General features: G+C 65.3%; 1 protein-coding gene across 5 annotated transcripts; it reads right to left on the minus strand.

The window, feature by feature from the left end:
• Positions 1 to 3,279: 3,279 nt before the first annotated feature.
• LOC113962835 (choline transporter-like protein 2) lies at positions 3,280 to 14,877 on the minus strand. Of its 5 annotated transcripts, none has more exons than XM_027673613.1 (22): positions 14,793 to 14,877; positions 12,123 to 12,171; positions 11,957 to 12,030; positions 11,389 to 11,473; positions 11,207 to 11,291; positions 10,987 to 11,100; positions 10,462 to 10,522; positions 10,184 to 10,307; positions 9,912 to 9,995; positions 9,582 to 9,694; positions 9,197 to 9,328; positions 8,915 to 9,014; positions 8,720 to 8,812; positions 8,415 to 8,499; positions 7,889 to 8,151; positions 7,709 to 7,803; positions 6,984 to 7,087; positions 6,564 to 6,637; positions 6,332 to 6,402; positions 6,089 to 6,177; positions 5,671 to 5,755; positions 3,280 to 3,464 (listed from the first exon to the last, which is right to left on the minus strand). In XM_027673613.1, the coding sequence occupies exons 1-22, from the start codon at positions 14,839 to 14,841 to the stop codon at positions 3,358 to 3,360; spliced, it is 2,136 nt and encodes a 711-aa protein (XP_027529414.1). In that variant the 5' UTR covers positions 14,842 to 14,877; the 3' UTR covers positions 3,280 to 3,357. The 5 variants fall into 5 exon arrangements, with proteins under 5 accessions (XP_027529414.1, XP_027529415.1, XP_027529409.1 ...); XM_027673614.1 differs by lacking the exon at positions 14,793 to 14,877 and adding an exon at positions 13,510 to 13,632; XM_027673608.1 differs by lacking the exon at positions 3,280 to 3,464 and adding an exon at positions 5,062 to 5,204.
• Between the last annotated feature and the right edge of the window lie 1,453 nt (positions 14,878 to 16,330).

Here is a 16,330-nt window from a genome sequence, read left to right on the forward strand (position 1 = left end):
CGTGGAGGGGGGTGACGGACGGTGGGCGGAGCCAATGGGAGGGGGGCGGAGGGAGGGCGACGGACTGGGAGCGGGGGGCGGGGCCGAGGGGAGGGACGGAGGGCGCGGGCCAATGGGAGGGGGCGGAGGGGAGTGATGGGCAGGAGGCGGGGCCAATGGGAGGGGGCGGAAGGAGGGTGACGGACTGGGAGCGGGGGGCGGGGCCGAGAGCGGTGGCGGGAACAGGCTGGTGCGGGGGGGGGGGGGGGGGCGCGGGGGGCGCGGGGGGGGGGCGGGGGGGGGGCCCAGCGGGGGGGGCCCTCAGGGGGGGGGCCCCGGAGGGGACCCCCTGAGGGGACACACCTAAGGGGACACATCTGAGGGGACAGACCTGAGGGGACACACCTGAGGGGACCCTGAGGGGACCCCCTGAGGGGACAGACCTGAGGGGACACACCTGAGGGGACAGACCTGAGGGGACACACCTGAGGGGACCCTGAGGGGACCCCCTGAGGGGACAGACCTGAGGGGACACATCTGAGGGGACCCTGAGGGGACCCCCTGAGTGGACACACCTGAGGGGACCCTGAGGGGACACACCTGAGGGAACTCCCGGGGGGGACCTGAGCCTTCTCTGCGGTAAGATTCTTCTCTGACAAGGAACTAAGGGAAACGATTTCAAACACTGCTTTTTCAGGGGGGGGTTGACCTCAAAACCACCTTTTTCGGAGCGTTTTGACCTCGAAACGACCGGTTTTTGGAGCGGTTTGACCTCAAAGAGGCCTCTTTCGGAGGGGTTTGACCTCAAAACCACCTTTTTTTTGGAGAGGTTTGACCTCAAAACCACCTTTCTCGGAGGGGTTTGACCTCAAAAATGCGTTTTGCGTTTTACAGAATCCAAAAACAAAGCAAGTGTGCTCCCCGCAGCTGTTTTGGGGTGAAAACCGGCGGGATTGGGTCACAGAGCCCTGAAGGAAGGACACGACCAGGCAAGCTCCAAACAGGCACTTTTTTATTGTTGGTCGCGACACCGACGGACCCCCCCGGAGCACCAGCGTCGTTAATGCCTCAGAAACGCGCTAAAAAATGAGTTATTTGGTGTAGAACGCCAGCCCTGCGGGTTTTTAGCATTTTTGAGGGTTTTTTTCTTTCCCCCCCCTCCTCACCCGGCCCCCGATCCGGGGAAGGAGTTGTAGGGACGGGAATTGCATTTCCAGGCAGCAAAAAAAGCACCGTTATTCCTAAAAAAACTGGTTGTTTAATGCCTCGAGCACGGAGCTTCACCCCGGGAAGAAAGAGCCCAGGCCGTGGAGTGTGAAGGTTTTCCAGACACCAAAATCCCCCCGGACAGCTGCCCTCACTCTCAGCTCTCCCAAAATATTCCTGATTGACAGGAATATTTCCCTCGTCCGGAGCTCTTTTTTAAAAGTTTTCACCTTTTAAAAAAAAAAACCAACACTTTGGGCTTCTTGGGAATTAAAAATCCTTAATTCTGCTCCTTAAGTCAAGGCAGCCGAGCCAGCCCGGCATCCCCCAAAAACACGTTTTTCCCCAAATTCCTTCTCTCCTCCACCAGCTTCCAGCCCTCCCAGTTCCCGCTGTATTTCGGCTTTCTGAGTAAAGAGAGTTCCTGATGCTCCTCGGCTGCTTCCAGCAGCGTTTCCACCCCCTAAAGAGTCTGGATTTGGGAAGAAAGCAGCTGGAAGTGGAGGGGCGAGAGGGAATTCACCCCCGACAGGGACATTCCGAGCAGGAAACTGAACCCAAACCCCCCCGAAACCTGCACAGGGAGGGGAGAAAGTGAGTTAATTCAGGAGCAGCAGCAGGAAACACTGGCTGGAGGTGCTGGAAAGGCTGGAATTGTTACCGAGCTTGTCGTTATTCCCTGAATTATTCCCACTTACCCCAAACAGAGCTTTATTTCACCTTTTTCCTGCAGAGCTTCGCCATTACTTTTTAACTTTTGTTTTTACCTTTCCCTTCATTTTTTTAACCTTTCCCTTCATTTTTTTTACCTTTCCCTTCACCTTCTTAGTTTTTACCTCTTCCTTCATTTTCCTGGCCTCCCTTTTCCCTTCCCTTCCCTGCTCAGCCCTACCCCGGGCATGGATCACCTGCACTGAGACAGGAGGGGGGAAAAAAAAGGTGGATTTAAGCAAATTACAGCGTTTGATCCCAGCAGAGCCCAAAACCCGTCCCCAGAACTCCTGGGAAAAGCTCAAAATATCAACTACAGAACCGAGAACGCCTCGGAAAAGCAAAATATACAAAAAAAGCCCCCAAAGCACTGAATAATTCCACAGAAACGTTCCCCCGTCTGACACAAACCCCAAAGATCGTGAGGGAATCGGGATAAAAAGCGGGGAAGGGGTGGTGGGACACCCCCCCTGACCTTTGGGAGCTGGGAATTGTCCCCCAAAGCCTCGGAGCGTTTCTTTTAGTTCTCTTTTAAAAAAGGAGCCCCAGAAAAGCCCAACTGGTGGCACTGACTCTGCCCCTGTCGCTCGAGGGACTCCGTGGGGGGTTAATTCTGTTACGATCTGGGGTTAATTAGTTGTGGTTTAGAGTTAATTAGCCCCCTTCCAGCCCCTAAAAGTCCCTTTTTTTCTCCCCCACGTGCCAGGAGCTGCCAAAGCTCTGGACCTTCCCTCTGGCAGGTTTGCTAAAACCACCCGAAACGAACCCAAAACCCAGCCTGATCCACTCACCACCCCCTCCCCAAAAAGGCAAAGCCTTTGGGGAAGGGTTTGCCCCAAACTGCTGGGTTTTGGATACCGGGACGCAGATTTTTGGGGAGGAATCGGCGGAAGCTGCTGGTCCTGGAGAGGAGGTGCAGGAACCGGCCAGAGCCTCGACCCCCCCAATTCTGCCCGGGGACCCCTCGCTCCCCACCCTGACAGGCGGCTACAGAAGCACTAATTAGCTTATTCCTAAAAGAATTAATTAGTCGGGGCCCAAAACGGGGCCCTGATACGTCCCCGGAGGGCGGCGGGAGCAGGGAGGCGATTCCAGCCCCTTCCCGCTCTCCGGATGGAATCACCAACCGCAACTCAACGTTTTGGGGGGAGGCCACGACTGAAAAACCCCCTCCAGGAGCCGCCCGGACCCTCCCGGCTCGTTCTCTCCGTGCCCGGATCCGCCGGAGCGCCGAGGGAACGCGGGACCCGTTTACCGGGATAAAGGAACGGGATCAAACCCAACGGAGGAGCTCGTTTTGGAGTCACCAGCACCTCGGGAGGAGGGACTTTGCCCCTGCCAGAGCCCCGGGGGCCGGATCCTCAACAATCCCCGTCTCCCCTCGCCAAAGGAGCTGGAGGTCCGAGGTCCAGGCAGGCGAATTCCAGGCGGGACGGGCGGTGGGGGGAGGCCGGGACGGGGCTACGCGTCCCCCGGCCCCGCGTTGGTCTTCTTGAGCAGCTTCCTCAGGTTGGGGGACATGAAGTAGGGCTTCTCCGCCGAGCCGTCGTTCCTCTCCAGGTCTTCCACTGCCAAGAGAAAACCGCCCCCCGGCCCCGCAGGCGGGGCAGGATACGGGCCGGGCTCAGCGGGGGCTCCCGGCACCGATGGGATCCTCTCACCACCACCCCGGACCGAACAAAGTCTCTGTGCTCGCCCAGGGCTTCCTCCCTTCTCCCCCTCTGTCACAACAAAGCTCCCCCCTCTCCCTTTTCCCAGGAGCGCCGGGAACAGCCCGCGGGGATTCGGGAGAAAGCGGGAATTCGGGTGTTTGGTTACTCCGGGGAGGAAAAGTCAGAACAGAGCCGAGGGAAAAGAGGTGCCCTGGAGGGAAGGGAGGTTCCCTGGAGGGAAGGGAGGTCCACTGGAGGGAAGGGAGGTCCCCTCAGCTCCTCCAAGGGGCTCTGGACACCAATGCAAAGCAATTCCCCTTGGGATTCACCATTCCCAATGAGGAGCGTTCCCAACGTGCCACTGCACCACGGGGTCGGAAAATCCCAGGAAAACAACACCCCAAAACCCCAACAAACCCACAGGGCCCTGGAGCGGAGCGAGGGCACCCAGGGGGTGTTTTGGGAGGGATTTGGGTCCCTCTGGGATGGAAGTGAGAACATTAAGGTCACAGCCCCATCCTGGGAGGGCAGGGCTTGGGGTCAGCTCTGGCTGAGGGGGAGCAGCTGCTTTTATAAATCCTGATCAGCTCTGGGCTGTCTGGAGGAGAAAACTCAGCTGCATTTTTTTGGGGGGCTGTGACCCCCCCCCTCCTAGCACTTTGGGGGCTGATCTCTCTCTCTCCCCCTGAGGTCACACCCATGTGATCCCCCCCCCATCCCACTGGGGACACTCCCTCTGCTCCCCCCAGCACTGCCTCGGCCTCATGGACCCCCCCAGGCACCACAGCCCGTGTGGGGACTCCCCTCCCTTCCCCACAGGCTCCTTTTTCCTTCCTACAGCCCCCCCCGGGCCTGGATGGCCACTCGACCCCTGCCAGGGGAAACAGGACCAGCCCCTGCAGCACCCAAAGCTCCACGAGGGACCCTCTGAACCCTCGGAGTCCCGTGGGGAGGGGGGGGTCCAGCAGCAGCTCCTTGTGCTGAAGCAGCAGGTGAGAAACCAAAAGCTCTGCGGCCTCACCCAGAAACCTTCCGAGTTCTGCAGTTTGTGTAGAGAGGGGGCCGGGAAAGGGGGCCGGGAAAAGGGGGCCGGGTAAAGGGGCCAGGGGAGGGGTGAGGGAAGTTTTGCTCTGCTCTTGGAGAGGGTTGGGGCGGTGGAACCCACTGGGCCCGTCCCACAAAGCCCCTCAGATCCCTCCCGCCGGTCCTCCCACGCCCGGTGGTCAGGAACAAACATCTCTGGTCCTCCCACGCCCGGTGGTCAGGAACAAACATCTCTGGTCCTCCCACGCCCGGTGGTCAGGAACAAACATCTCTGGGCACCGTGTGGGGACCCGGCCGGTCCCGGCCCCGACTCCCAGCGGCGCCGGGCGGGTTCTCTGGATGCGGGAACGCGAGTTACTGGGGCAGGAAGGCGGGCTGGGCACTGAGGGTCGGCACTTCTCTACCCTAGAAGGGCTTCCAGGGCACAGAGCGGCACCAAGAAGAAGCTGCTCAGGTCGGGGGGGTCCCACAGCACCTGCCCCCGGCCCCCTTAGCCTTGGCTATCGGCGCTTTTGGAAGGCTCGAGGTGCCCCTTCAGCAGGATCTCGCTGAGCTCGGGGGACATGTAGTAAGGCCTCTCGGGAGATCCATCGTTCCTCTCCAGGTCTTCACCTTTTCCGACCCCGGGAAAGAGCGGCCGTGAAGGGGGGAAGAGTGAAAAAAGCAGCGGGAGAGCCGTGGGAGAGAGAGAGAGAGACAGGGCGGAGATGGAGGATGGAGAGGGGAGAGAGAGACAGGGCGGAGATGGAGGATGGAGAACGTGTGAACGAGAGACAGGAAAGGTGGAAAAGGAGGAAAAAGGGGGGGGAAAAGGGAAATTGAAGTTAGCTGCGGTTAATCCCACCGAAAAGCACCGAGAGAGAAGGAGCAGGAGGGAGGCAGGAGCTGCAGCAGGCAGGGTGAGAACGCAGGTGAGGAGTCGGGAAAGGAAAAAAGCAGGAGAAAAACCACAAGGAGGGAACCCCAGGGGGATTTTGGGGCCGAACCCCAGGGGGATTTTGGGGCCAAATCCCAGATCGGGCCAACTCAAGCCTGGAGGGAGGGAGAGGTTTTGCCCCCCCCCGGGGTGGGTACTCACAGAAGCAGAGGAAGAGGGTGTCCACGCACATGCCGTAGACGCTGAAGAAGCCGTGGGCGATGAGGTAGGAGCCCACGATCACCGTCTGCAAGAGACGCCGTGGTCACGCCACGGAGAGCCTGGAGCGCCCCGGGGGGAGGAGGAGGAGGAGGAAACCGCTGAATCCCGAATTCCCCAGGGGAACGGGGAGAAGAGAACAGGGCAGGACTGTTCGGAGCAGCCCGAGGGGGGGGACAAAAGGCCTCAGGCACGACGGCGGGGGCCAGCGCGGGGAGGGCGCGCGGCCAACAAAGGGCTGGTTGGAAAAACACCCAACAAAGACGGCCCTTGAGGCGCCGGGGGCGGGCAGGGGGCTCGCGGGGGGCGTCGCTGCCCTTCGCCTCGGGGGTCACCCCGGCCCCGGACGGCGGCGGCTCACCAGGATGGGGACCCAGTAGTAATTCAGCGGCGGCGCCGTGTCCTGGACCAGCTTTATCCGCTGGGTGAAGAAGAAGAAGGCGAGGATTCCTGGGAAAGCAAGCACGGGGTGGGCACGGCGGCGGGGTGGGGAAGACAGGACACGGGACACGGGTGGGGTGACCCCAGTGGAGGTTTTGGGATGGCACAACCGGCTACGGCAGCCGGACGTCCCGAGGAGCAGCTTCCAGTGCCCGGCGCTTACCGACGCTTCCCACTATGAGGAGCTTCCCGAGGAAGAAGAGGAAATCCGTGACTTTATCTAACACGGCCACCCTGGAAACGAGAGGGAGAGATGAGACTCCACATCCGCTGCCCGCCCCAGGCTCCGATGGAAACACGGGAGGGAAGTGCCGAGGGAGCCCGAGGACGACCTCAGGCAGCGGGAAGGACTCGGAAGTAACGGAGCAGAGCCCTCCCGGACGCCGGGCTCTCACCTGATGATGTTCCTCATGAGCAGGAAGAAGGCGTTGCGGGCCGAGGTGCAGAAGTTGGTGCCGTAGATCGCGATCTAGAGCGGGCAAACGGGGCAGGGGAGAGAGAAACGGGGCTGCACCCAGGTCACCGCCGAGGGAGGGGGCAACCAGTCCCATCTCGGGGCAGGTCTCTGGTAAATCCCACCCTGGAAGCGCTTCCTCACCCACTGGCGGGTCGGGCATCGCCGAGACCCAGAGCTGAGCCCACCCACCCATAGAGGGTCCTTCCCAAAGTCAACTGAGATCAAGGTTTTCCAGCCAAGCAGCTGCAGAGCTCCACGTTCCCGTGACACAATTCCCAAAAACTGCTCAGGGAAACCCCCAGGAGCGCCGGGACACCCCCACAGCCCTCCCAGGGCATCAGTTTGGGGTGACTCTCACCATGATGTAGGCGTTCCTGTTGAGGAATTTGATGAATTTTTCCAGGCACCAGAAGCAGCACTTGAGGCAGCTCAGGAGGAACTTGGCGAACTTGTTCTCTGCGGCTGGAGGGTACCGAAATCAGCACCCAACAGATCTTCCGGCAGCGACTCCAAGGTCTCCCTGGTGGAGACCTTGTCCCACCACAGCCTCCCCCCCGTGCCCTGTTTCCAGCCTCCCCGTGGCTGCAGACAGCGGGATGAGTCCCGGCTGCTCTTCCCACGCTCCCACTCGCTGTTTACGTTTCCCGACGGACGCGGCACAGACTTCCCTGGCACCCGCACAGGCCCCCGGGGCAGACTGGCTGAGCCCGGAGCCGTGGCACGTCCCTTGGCTCCCGCCCCGGGAAGCTCTTCCCAGAATCCCGGATTATGGAATGGTTTGGGTTGGAGGGCACCTGGGAGCTCGTCCTGTCCCGGGCAGGGACACCTTCCGCTTCCCCAGGTCGCTCCAAGCCCCGTCCAGCCTGGCCTTGGATGATTCCAGGGATCCAGGGGCAGCCACAGCTTCTCTGGGCAACCCTTGCCAGGGCCTCCCCACCCTCCCAGGGAAGGATTTCTTCCTTTTTTGGGCAAAGAGGTGACTACAGGGCTCTAAGAGGAAAACCCTGGAGCGATTCCCTGGATTCGAGCCCCGAGGAGCAGCCGACCTCACCCATCCCCTGATGGCCACCCCAGCCCCGGCACCTTTGAGCCGGTGGTCCAGGTACTCCAGCGTGACCCTGATGACCTGGACGATGGCGAGGACCAGCGCGCCGAAGGCCAGCGAGCCCGTGTGGTACCTGGAGCAACCCGGACCCATCAGAAAAGGGGGAAAAACCCCCGGGAGCCTCCCCCCGGGGCCTCCCCCTGCGCGCGGGGACGCACCGGAGCGCGCGGCCGAAGGCGGAGAAGAGCGGGAAGGCCGGCATGTCGTCGGGTTTCTTGAAGGCCCAGTAGTAGGAGGCGAAGGCGCCCGCCAGCGTCACCTGGCCCAGGGCGATGACGAAGTTGGCGAGCCAGAAGAACATGAAGACGTTGAAGAACTGCAGCACGATGAGGTACTTGTGATAGGCCGTCTCGCCGCCGTAGAAGGCGAACAGGCACTGGGCGTCGGGGCACAGCTTGGTGACGTTGCTGGTGTTGAAGGTCTGCGGGGAGAGCAGAGGTGGTGGTGGTGGCCGGGGACGTGCCCCCTTCCCCTCGAGCGTTCAGAGACGTCGTTATCCCGCTCAGCTTCCCAGGAGGGTTGGGCTCACGCCGGCTCCAAGCACGTGGTGGCTCGGGGGGGAGAACAACCCGACACAGCCGGGCTTGGAAAGCTGGAATTGCGCCAGGGAGGAGCGTGGGGGCTCCGAGAGCCATTGGGATGTTTCTCACGCAATGAAGGGTCTCGTCTCCACCAGGTCCTCACCTCTGGCTTGCAGGTCTGCCCGGAGAAGGGGCAGGCGGACTCGTTGAACACCTTGTACACGGCCTCGTTGGAGGTGGACAGGAAGCTGCGGGGTGGCTGTTAAGGAGAAACCCATTTCCCAGCCCCAAACCCAACCCCAAACCAGCCTCTGCTCCGCTCCCCACCACTCCAGGGCTGGTTTGGGGCTAAACTTCATTGATTTAAGGCAACCGGATCCCGTTCCGTGCCCGGGGGAGCCCTTTGACTCATGGGCAGCGTCCCGGCCGGGGACCAGGGACGCAGGGCAGGGGAAGAGCAAAGGATACACGGCGGTGCTGGCCCAGTAGGCGATGCAGAGGCACAGCAGGAAGAAGGTGCACAGGGGGAACAGCAGCGAGGACATGACGTGACCCACGGCCCTGCGAGGGGACGGACACGCTGAAGTTAAAACCCGTGGCACTGGGAGCCCCCCCGATGCCAGGATGGGGGGCAGTGGCCACGGGGCGGGGGCCCGGCCAGACCTGCTGGCCTCCTTGATGAGGGCGATGGCGATGAGGATCCTCTTGCGCAGGAAGATGAGCAGCAGGACGATCACCAGCTCCACCACACACAGGATGATCACTGCCGGGGGGACAAGGGGGAGCGCCGGGAATGGGGTTGGTGGCACGAGACCACCTTTGCCTTCCCGGGGAAAAAAACCCCTCGTGGCTCCACCCTGGGGATGTCTGGCATCGGGCAAAGCCCCTCCTTCTCAAGGAGACCCCCCCAAAAACCCCCCGTGCTCCCCCTTCCCCGGCACTCACTGAAGGCCAGCCAGGTCTGCCGCAGGTGGAGGTAGACACGAAGGTCGGTCTGAAAGCCCAGGTCCGCCAGGGACACGTCCGAACCCGCCTCCCCTTTCAGCTTCGCGTATTCCATGTAACAGTGGAAGATTCCTGCGGGGAAAAGCAAAGGATTGTTCTGTTTTCAGGGAAAAGCGGAGCCGGATGCCGGCGGGCTCCACTCAACCCCACCGGCACCGACGTTCAGGGGGAAGGCACCTGGAAGGACACGGAGTGTGAAGTTCCACGAGGTAAATCCCACTTAAAATAGGGAGAGGAAAGTAGGGAAAAGCCAGAGGAAAGTAGGGAAAAGCCACAGAAAAGTAGGGAAAAGCCAGGGAGACGCTCCCGATCCCCCCCCGCTCACCGTATCCCAACACCAGGATCACCATGACGATCATGACCCAGACCATGATCCCGGCCAGGAAGCGCAGCAGGACGATGAAGATCAGGCTGGCCACCATGGCGATGACGAGGCCTCTGCGGGAGGAAGGCGCTGATCTGTCACAGCCCCCCCCCGGGCCACCCACGGGGCACCCCAAACGTGGGACCCATGGCAGAGAGGGAGCATGAGGAGCACCTCGCGCTTTGCCCGACGGGAACCACGGGGGGAAATCATGAAATCCCTGAGTTTTGCCCCGTTTGTGCCGGCCCAGCACCCGGCTCTGCCCGCGGGGAAGGGGAGGGCCGTGCTCACATGATGATCCAGTACCAGGACACCGTGTAATCCTCGAAGATCTTCATGGCCAACTGCCGGGTCTCCAGCACCACGTTGGCTTTCCTGCGAGGCAACGGGAAACGCCGATGGAGCGGGAGCTCCGAGGAGCCCGGGGGGGGGGGACGGATCCGGGTTTCGGAGCGGGATTTCCAGCGGACACCAGACCCCGGCTCAGCTGAAACCACTCGTTCCTCACGGGGTGAAGCAGCACTAATGAATGGAGCACCTCGTTAAGCGGCTCATGGACTCACTTGGCCCCTTCCAGCAGCTCGGTGACGTTCCTGCGGCGCCCGCGGCCGTCGTCGTAGGTGGTCTCGTTGCCCACCATGATGACGCCCTTCTTAGCCTGGATGGCCGGGAAGCATCTCCGGGCCACTGGAGACAGAGAGGAGGGGGCGGCTCAGCCGGGACAACCAGCCCGAAGCCCCCCAAACGGGACCCCCAAACAGGAGCCTCTGACCCCCAAATGGGGATGGAGCGAGCAAATCGTTAACGAGCTCGTTAATGAGGATGCTAATTCCAGACGTACGTGGGGTGCTGGGGATGAGCATGGCCGGGCAATCCCTGTCCTTCAGCACCTCGATGGGACCCTGGGGAAGGAGGGGGACTGTGACCATCAGCATTCCGGGCGGGAATCACCCCCGAGGCGCCAGAACGCTGGCACTGCCACCGGAATGCTGGCACCACCACCGGAATGCCAGCACTGCCACCGGAGCACCGGCACAGCCACCGGAGCACCGGCACTGCCACCAGAGCACCGGCACTGCCACTGGGACACTGACACTGCCACCGGGACACCGGCACCACCACCGGAATGCCGGCATCACCACCGGAATGCTGGTACAGCCACCGGAGCACCGGCACCGCCACTGGAACACCAGCACTGCCACCAGAATGCTGGCACCACCGCTGGAACGCCGGCACCACCACCAGAATGCCAGCACCGCCACCGGAGCACTGGCACCACCACTGGAATGCTGGCACTGCCACCGGAATGCCAGCACTGCCACCGGAGCACCGGCACCGCCACCGGGACGCCGCCACCGCCACCCACCTTGCGCGGGTCGAAGGCGGGCACGCAGAAGTTGCGGTAGTAGCCCAGGTCTCCGGGCGAGCCGTGGGCCGTCAGGTACGTCAGGTACCGGTCGGGGCATTTGCTGACGCAGATCTGGGGGCGGGGAGGACACGAGGGGGGGGTTGGAGGTGACGGTGGCGGGACCCCCGTCCCCCGGTGCCCCACGGGGACCCCTCGGGGCGGAGGGTCCGGGCGGTACCTGCGTGGTGGGGCACTGGAACTCCAGCAGCACCAGCGGGCTGGCGCACTTGACGATGTCGAAGTAGAAGAGGAAAGGCTTCTTCCTGCCAAAGGAAGCAAAACCACCTGGTTTGAGGGACGTTTGGGGGACCCTGGGGGCTCCCCCGGGGGGGTCTCTGGGGCGACGGGACGGGCACTCACTCGTTGGGGGTCCCCTGCTGCCCGCAGAACTGCCCGCGGCTGTCGGTGGGGTGGATCACCTTCCGGGGGTCCCCGTGGGTCCAGGCTGGGGGGGCACAGGGTGGGGTTGGAGCCAGCGGGGTCACTGCAGCCCCCACAGCCCTTACAGAGGGGCGGGACCCTCGGCATGGGGGGCAACACCCCCTGAGCCCCCAGACCCTCAGCACAGGGTTCAACCCACCCCTGAGCCCCCAGACCCCCAGACCTGACCCTCAGCAAAGGGTCCAACCCCCCCTGAACCCCCAGACCCTCAGCACAGGGTCCAACCCCCTCCCGAGCCCCCAGACCCTCAGCACAGAGTCCAACCCCCCCTGAACCCCCAGACCTGACCCCCAGCACAGGGTCCAACCCCCCCCTGAACCCCCAGACCCGACCCTGAGCCCCCAGACCTGACCCTCAGCACAGGGTCCAAACCCCCCTTGAGCTCCCAGACCCCCAGACCCAACCCTCAGCACAGGGTCCAACCCCTCCCTGAGCCCCCAGACCCTCAGCAGAGGGTCCAAACCCCCCCTTGACCCCCGGCACGTACCCACGACCCCGACCACCACGTAGCCCACGATGGCCACGACCAGCAGGACGCAGCAGACGATGTCGGTGCAGCCCCTGCCAGCGGGGAGAGGAAGGTTTGGGGACCCCCGGCTTTGGGGACCCCCGGCTTTGGGGACCCCGGGGGGCTCCAGGGGGGCTCCACTTACCTGTCGTAGATGGGACCTTTAAAAGTGGGGTCGTATTTCTGCGGGGTTCCTGCGGGCGGGGAGAGGGACAGGATGGGATGGGATGGGAGGAAGGGGCTGCTCCTCCTCATCCTCACCCCAGGGCACGCAGGATAAGGGGAACCGGGAGCAAAACAATCTCCACATGCTGATTCCCTGCCGCGGAGCCGCTTCCCGGGCGCGGAAACAACCCCTCCCTTGGAAAAACCTGTTTCCACGTGGTTCTGTCCAAAAATGCCCCCGAGTCGCGGCAAGAGAGACCCGAAATCCCGCGGAAACGCAAGAGAGACCCAAAATTCCACGGAAGCACCAAAAAGCCGCGGGGGCAGAGCGGGGCTGGGGCGGGGGGGACACCTCGGGACACCGGGGGACACCCCGGGAGCCCCCCCAGCCCCGTCACAACCCCCCCGGCGCTCCGGCCCCGTCCCGCTGCTCCCGCTTTATTTTTAGGGTGGGAACTGAGCCAGCGCCGGCGCCACCGTGGGAGCCGCCCGGGGCTGGGGGGGCCCGGGGCTTTGGGGGGGTCTTTGGGGGGGCTCGGAGCAGCCCCAGGGCAGGGACGCATCTGTTTTTTTTGGGGGGGGTGGTCACAGCAGCCCCATGATGGGGACACGCTCGCTTTGGGACATTTTTTGGGGAGCGCCGGAGTTCGCTCCCCTCCCTTTCCAGCCCCGGCCGAGCCCCGATCTCCAAACCCCTACCCCAGACGCCCCCCAAAACAGCGGCCCGGAGGAAGGGGAGATCACTGCTGCAGGAAGGGGGGGTCGGATGGACCCTTTGGGACCCCCGAACCCTGATCCCGGCGCTGCGGGCGCCGCGGTGACGCCCCAGAACCGCCGGAGCCGGTTTGTCCCGGCGCCGGCTCCGACCGCGGCCGTCGGGCCGGTTCTGCGGCCGCCGGGGAGGGAGGGCGGCCCCCTCCCCTCATTACGAGCCCCCCCAGACCCCCAAAACCGCGCCCTGAGCCCTCAGCGGACCCCCCCGAACCCCCCAAACCCGCGGCCCCTTCCGTGCGGGGCGCGGCCGCTTTTGCTTTCGCTTTGCTTCGCTTTTTATTGCCCCCTTTTTCCGCCCATTTTGGGTTCGGTTTTTCCGCCTTTCTCCGCGGCCCTTTTGACTCCGTCCGCGCCCAGCCGGGGGCCGAGGGGGCCCCGACCCGCGGGGAACCCCCAGAGGTGCCTCCCAAACCGCGGGGGACCCCCCTAAAAGTGCCTCCGGCCCGCGGCGGACGGTGCCCCCGACCCCCGGCGATGCTCCAAAGGTGCCCCCGACCCCCGGCGAACCCCCGCCGGTGCCCCCGACCCCGGGCCGCGCTGCCGAAGCCCAGGGTCCCCCCCGCCCCGGCAGCCCCCCCCGAGCCCCCCGTTACCGTGTTTGCCGTAGTAATTGTCCCCCTGTCCCCCCATCCCGGCGAGCGCCCGGTGGCCCCGGAGCCTCCGCCGTGCCCGTCCCCGTCCGAGCCGGGCTGGGCTGGGCTGGGCCGGCCCCTCCTCCGTCACAGTCCCCCAAAATCCGCCCTCCGGGGCGTAAACACGGCCCGAACCCCGCCCCGGAGAGCACCGGCTCCGGGGGACACCGGGGGACACCGGGGGGAAACCGGGGGGAAACCGGGGGGGGCTCCGCCGGGCACCGGCAGCGGGGGAACCGGGGGGAACCGGCACCGGGAGAAACTGGGGGGCTCCGAGGGGCACCGGAGGGCTCGGGCACCGGGGGGAACCCTCTCTGGCACCGGTGGAACCGGCTCCGGTACCGAGAGGCTCCGGCGGGCACGGGGGGGGAACCGGCTCCGGTACCGGTACCGAGGGGCACCGGGGCGCGGTCCGGGCCCCCCCAAACCGAGCCCAAAGGTCGGGAACGGGCGGGAAATCTCCGGTTCCAGCCGGGAAAAGGGGCTGGAGGGCGGTGCCACCGCCCGGTGACGCCGGTTCCATCCCCGCCCCGGTTCCATTCGGGTAAATAAATCACCGGGAACAGCGGCGGGATCCCGGCGCCCATAGGCCGCCGGTGATGTCAGGGCTGCGGGTCCCGTCCCCCCCCTCCGAACCCCCCCGCGCGAAGGGAACAAAGGCCGGGCCGGGGGGACCCCCTCGCCCCGGGAAAAGGGGGGGACCAGGAGGGTCCCGCCGCGGCCCCGCGAGCTGGGGGGCTCCGGGGGGCGCCGGGGCCGCGGATCCCCCCCCGGGAAGGGGGCCCGGGGCCGCCTCCCCTGTCCCCCCCTCCCTGGGTCCCCCCCCCGGGTGGGGGGGCGCCCCAGGGTCCCCCTCCCCTGGGCCCCCCCCCCTCCCGGGGGCCCCCCCCCCCCCCCAAATACACGCGAAGGCCCCGCCCCTGCAGCCCCCTTGAGGGGGTCCCAGGGGCTGAACGGGGGGTCCTCAACGCGGGGGGGGTCCCCAAACGTGGGAGTCCCCGAATATGGGGGTCCTCCCTCAAACGTGAGCATCCTAAAATCAGGGGACCCCGCAAGCCTGGATGGGGGGAGTCTAAAACCCCTGGGGATCCCCCCCAAGCCGGGGGGGTCCCCGACCCTGAGGGTCCCCCAAAAAAAACCCTGAGGGTGCCCAAAATCTGCGAGTCCCCAAACCCGAGGGGCTGCCCGGGGGTGGGGTCCCCAGACCCGGGGGGGTCTCGGGGTGGGTGGGGGATGCCCGGTACCGTAATCGCCGTCCGGGTCCGGGTCCCTCCTGCCCGCGGGTCGGTCCATGGCGGTTCCTCCGCCGCTTCCCCGGGACCCCCCCGGGACCCCCCCGGCACCCCCGGGCTGCGGCTGCGGGCGGGGCGGCTCCGAGCCCGGCCCCCGGCCCCGACCACCGGCTCCCCCCACCCCCGGCACCGACCCGCCCCCGGGGCCGGGCCCGGAGTCGTCCCGCCCCGCCCGGGGCTCCGCTGGGACCGGGGGATGCGGGGAGGGACAAAACGGGGGTCTGGGGGTGCGGGGGTCCTCCGGGGTGGGGTTGTGAGGGGACAGGGACTACCCGGAGGGAGATTCGGGGGTCTGGGGGGGCGAGGATGCTCCAGAGTGGGAGATGTGGAGGTGCGAGGAGCCCGGGGGGGGAATCGGGGGGTTTGGGGGTGCGGGCACCTCCCGGAGTGGGGATACGGGGGTCTGGGGGTCCAAAAACCCCACCCCGGTGGGGGATCTGGGGGTACAGGGACTCCCCTGGTGGGGGTCCGGGGGACTGGGAGTGCGGGGACCCCCCCAAGGTGGGGGGATCTGGTGGTCGGGGGAGTGCGGTTCCCCCCAAAGTGGGGCATACGGGGGCTGCGGGGCCCCCCCACGAATCTGGGGGTGCAGAGACCCCCAGGGTGGGGTACCTGCTCCCCCAGGAGCTGCCCACCCCCCTGAGCCATCTCGGGGTCCCCTGGATTTGGGGGGGGGTCCCACCACCCCACATCCCCCCCCCCCAAGGCCGTGGGGTCGAGGTGGCCGGAGCCCCTCGGGGAATGGCCGAGCCCGGGGGTCCCCCCCCCTCCAGGCGCAGGGGTGGGACCCTCGGCGGGGGGTTTGGGGGGGGGTGTCCGTGTGTCCGTCCCGTCCCCTTTAAGGCCCCGCGCGCCCCTGGGCGCAGCCGCTCACCTGGGCAGGTGACGGTGCCGCAGGTGGTGACGGTGCCGCGCGGGCGCCATGGCCGCCTCCGCCCTCTTCATCCTGGACCTCAAGGGGAAGGTGAGACCCTCCCCACCACCCCACGACCACCCCAAACCCCCCCGGGGGGGACCCCGCTGTCCCCGCTCACCTCGAAGGTCAGCCGAGGTCGGCGGCGGTGACCCCCGTGACCCCGGGGATGGGGTGACAGGTTTGGGACTGGGAGGGTCCCCCCCGTTCTGACCCTCCCACCCTGCTACACCCACCCCAAACCCCCCCCCCCCGTGTCTCCAGGGTTTGGGGGACACCCCACTGTCCCCTCTGCCCTTGAAGGTCAGCGGTGGTGACCCCCATGACCCCAGGAATGGGGTGACAGGTTTGGGACTGGGAGGGAGGGTCCTCCCCGTTCTGACCCTCCCACCCTGCTACACCCACCCCAAACCCTCCTCCCCCGGGTCTCCAGGGTGGGGGGGACACCCCACTGTCCCCTCTGCCCTTGAAGGTCAGCCAAGGTCAGCGGCGGTGACCCCGTGACCCCGGGCATGGGGTGAGCGATTTTGGGGGGGGGGTTCCCCCATTCCTGACCCCCCCTCCCCTCGCCCCACAG

Source organism: Neopelma chrysocephalum, unplaced genomic scaffold (assembly GCF_003984885.1).
Source record: "Neopelma chrysocephalum unplaced genomic scaffold, ASM398488v2 Primary Assembly neopelma1_185350, whole genome shotgun sequence".
NCBI classification, from domain to species: Eukaryota; Metazoa; Chordata; class Aves; order Passeriformes; family Pipridae; genus Neopelma; species Neopelma chrysocephalum.

Excerpts from the sequence above, each read along its gene's own strand:
- LOC113962835 (XM_027673608.1), bottom strand. The coding sequence starts at position 14,841 with ATGGACCGACCCGCGGGCAGGAGGGACCCGGACCCGGACGGCGATTAC. Across the intron at positions 7,088-7,708 it reads CCTGGACCACCGGCTCAAAG|CCGCAGAGAACAAGTTCGCC; the intron begins GTGCCGGGGCTG and ends GGTACCCTCCAG. Across the intron at positions 6,638-6,983 it reads ACAGGAACGCCTACATCATG|ATCGCGATCTACGGCACCAA; the intron begins GTGAGAGTCACC and ends TGCCCGCTCTAG.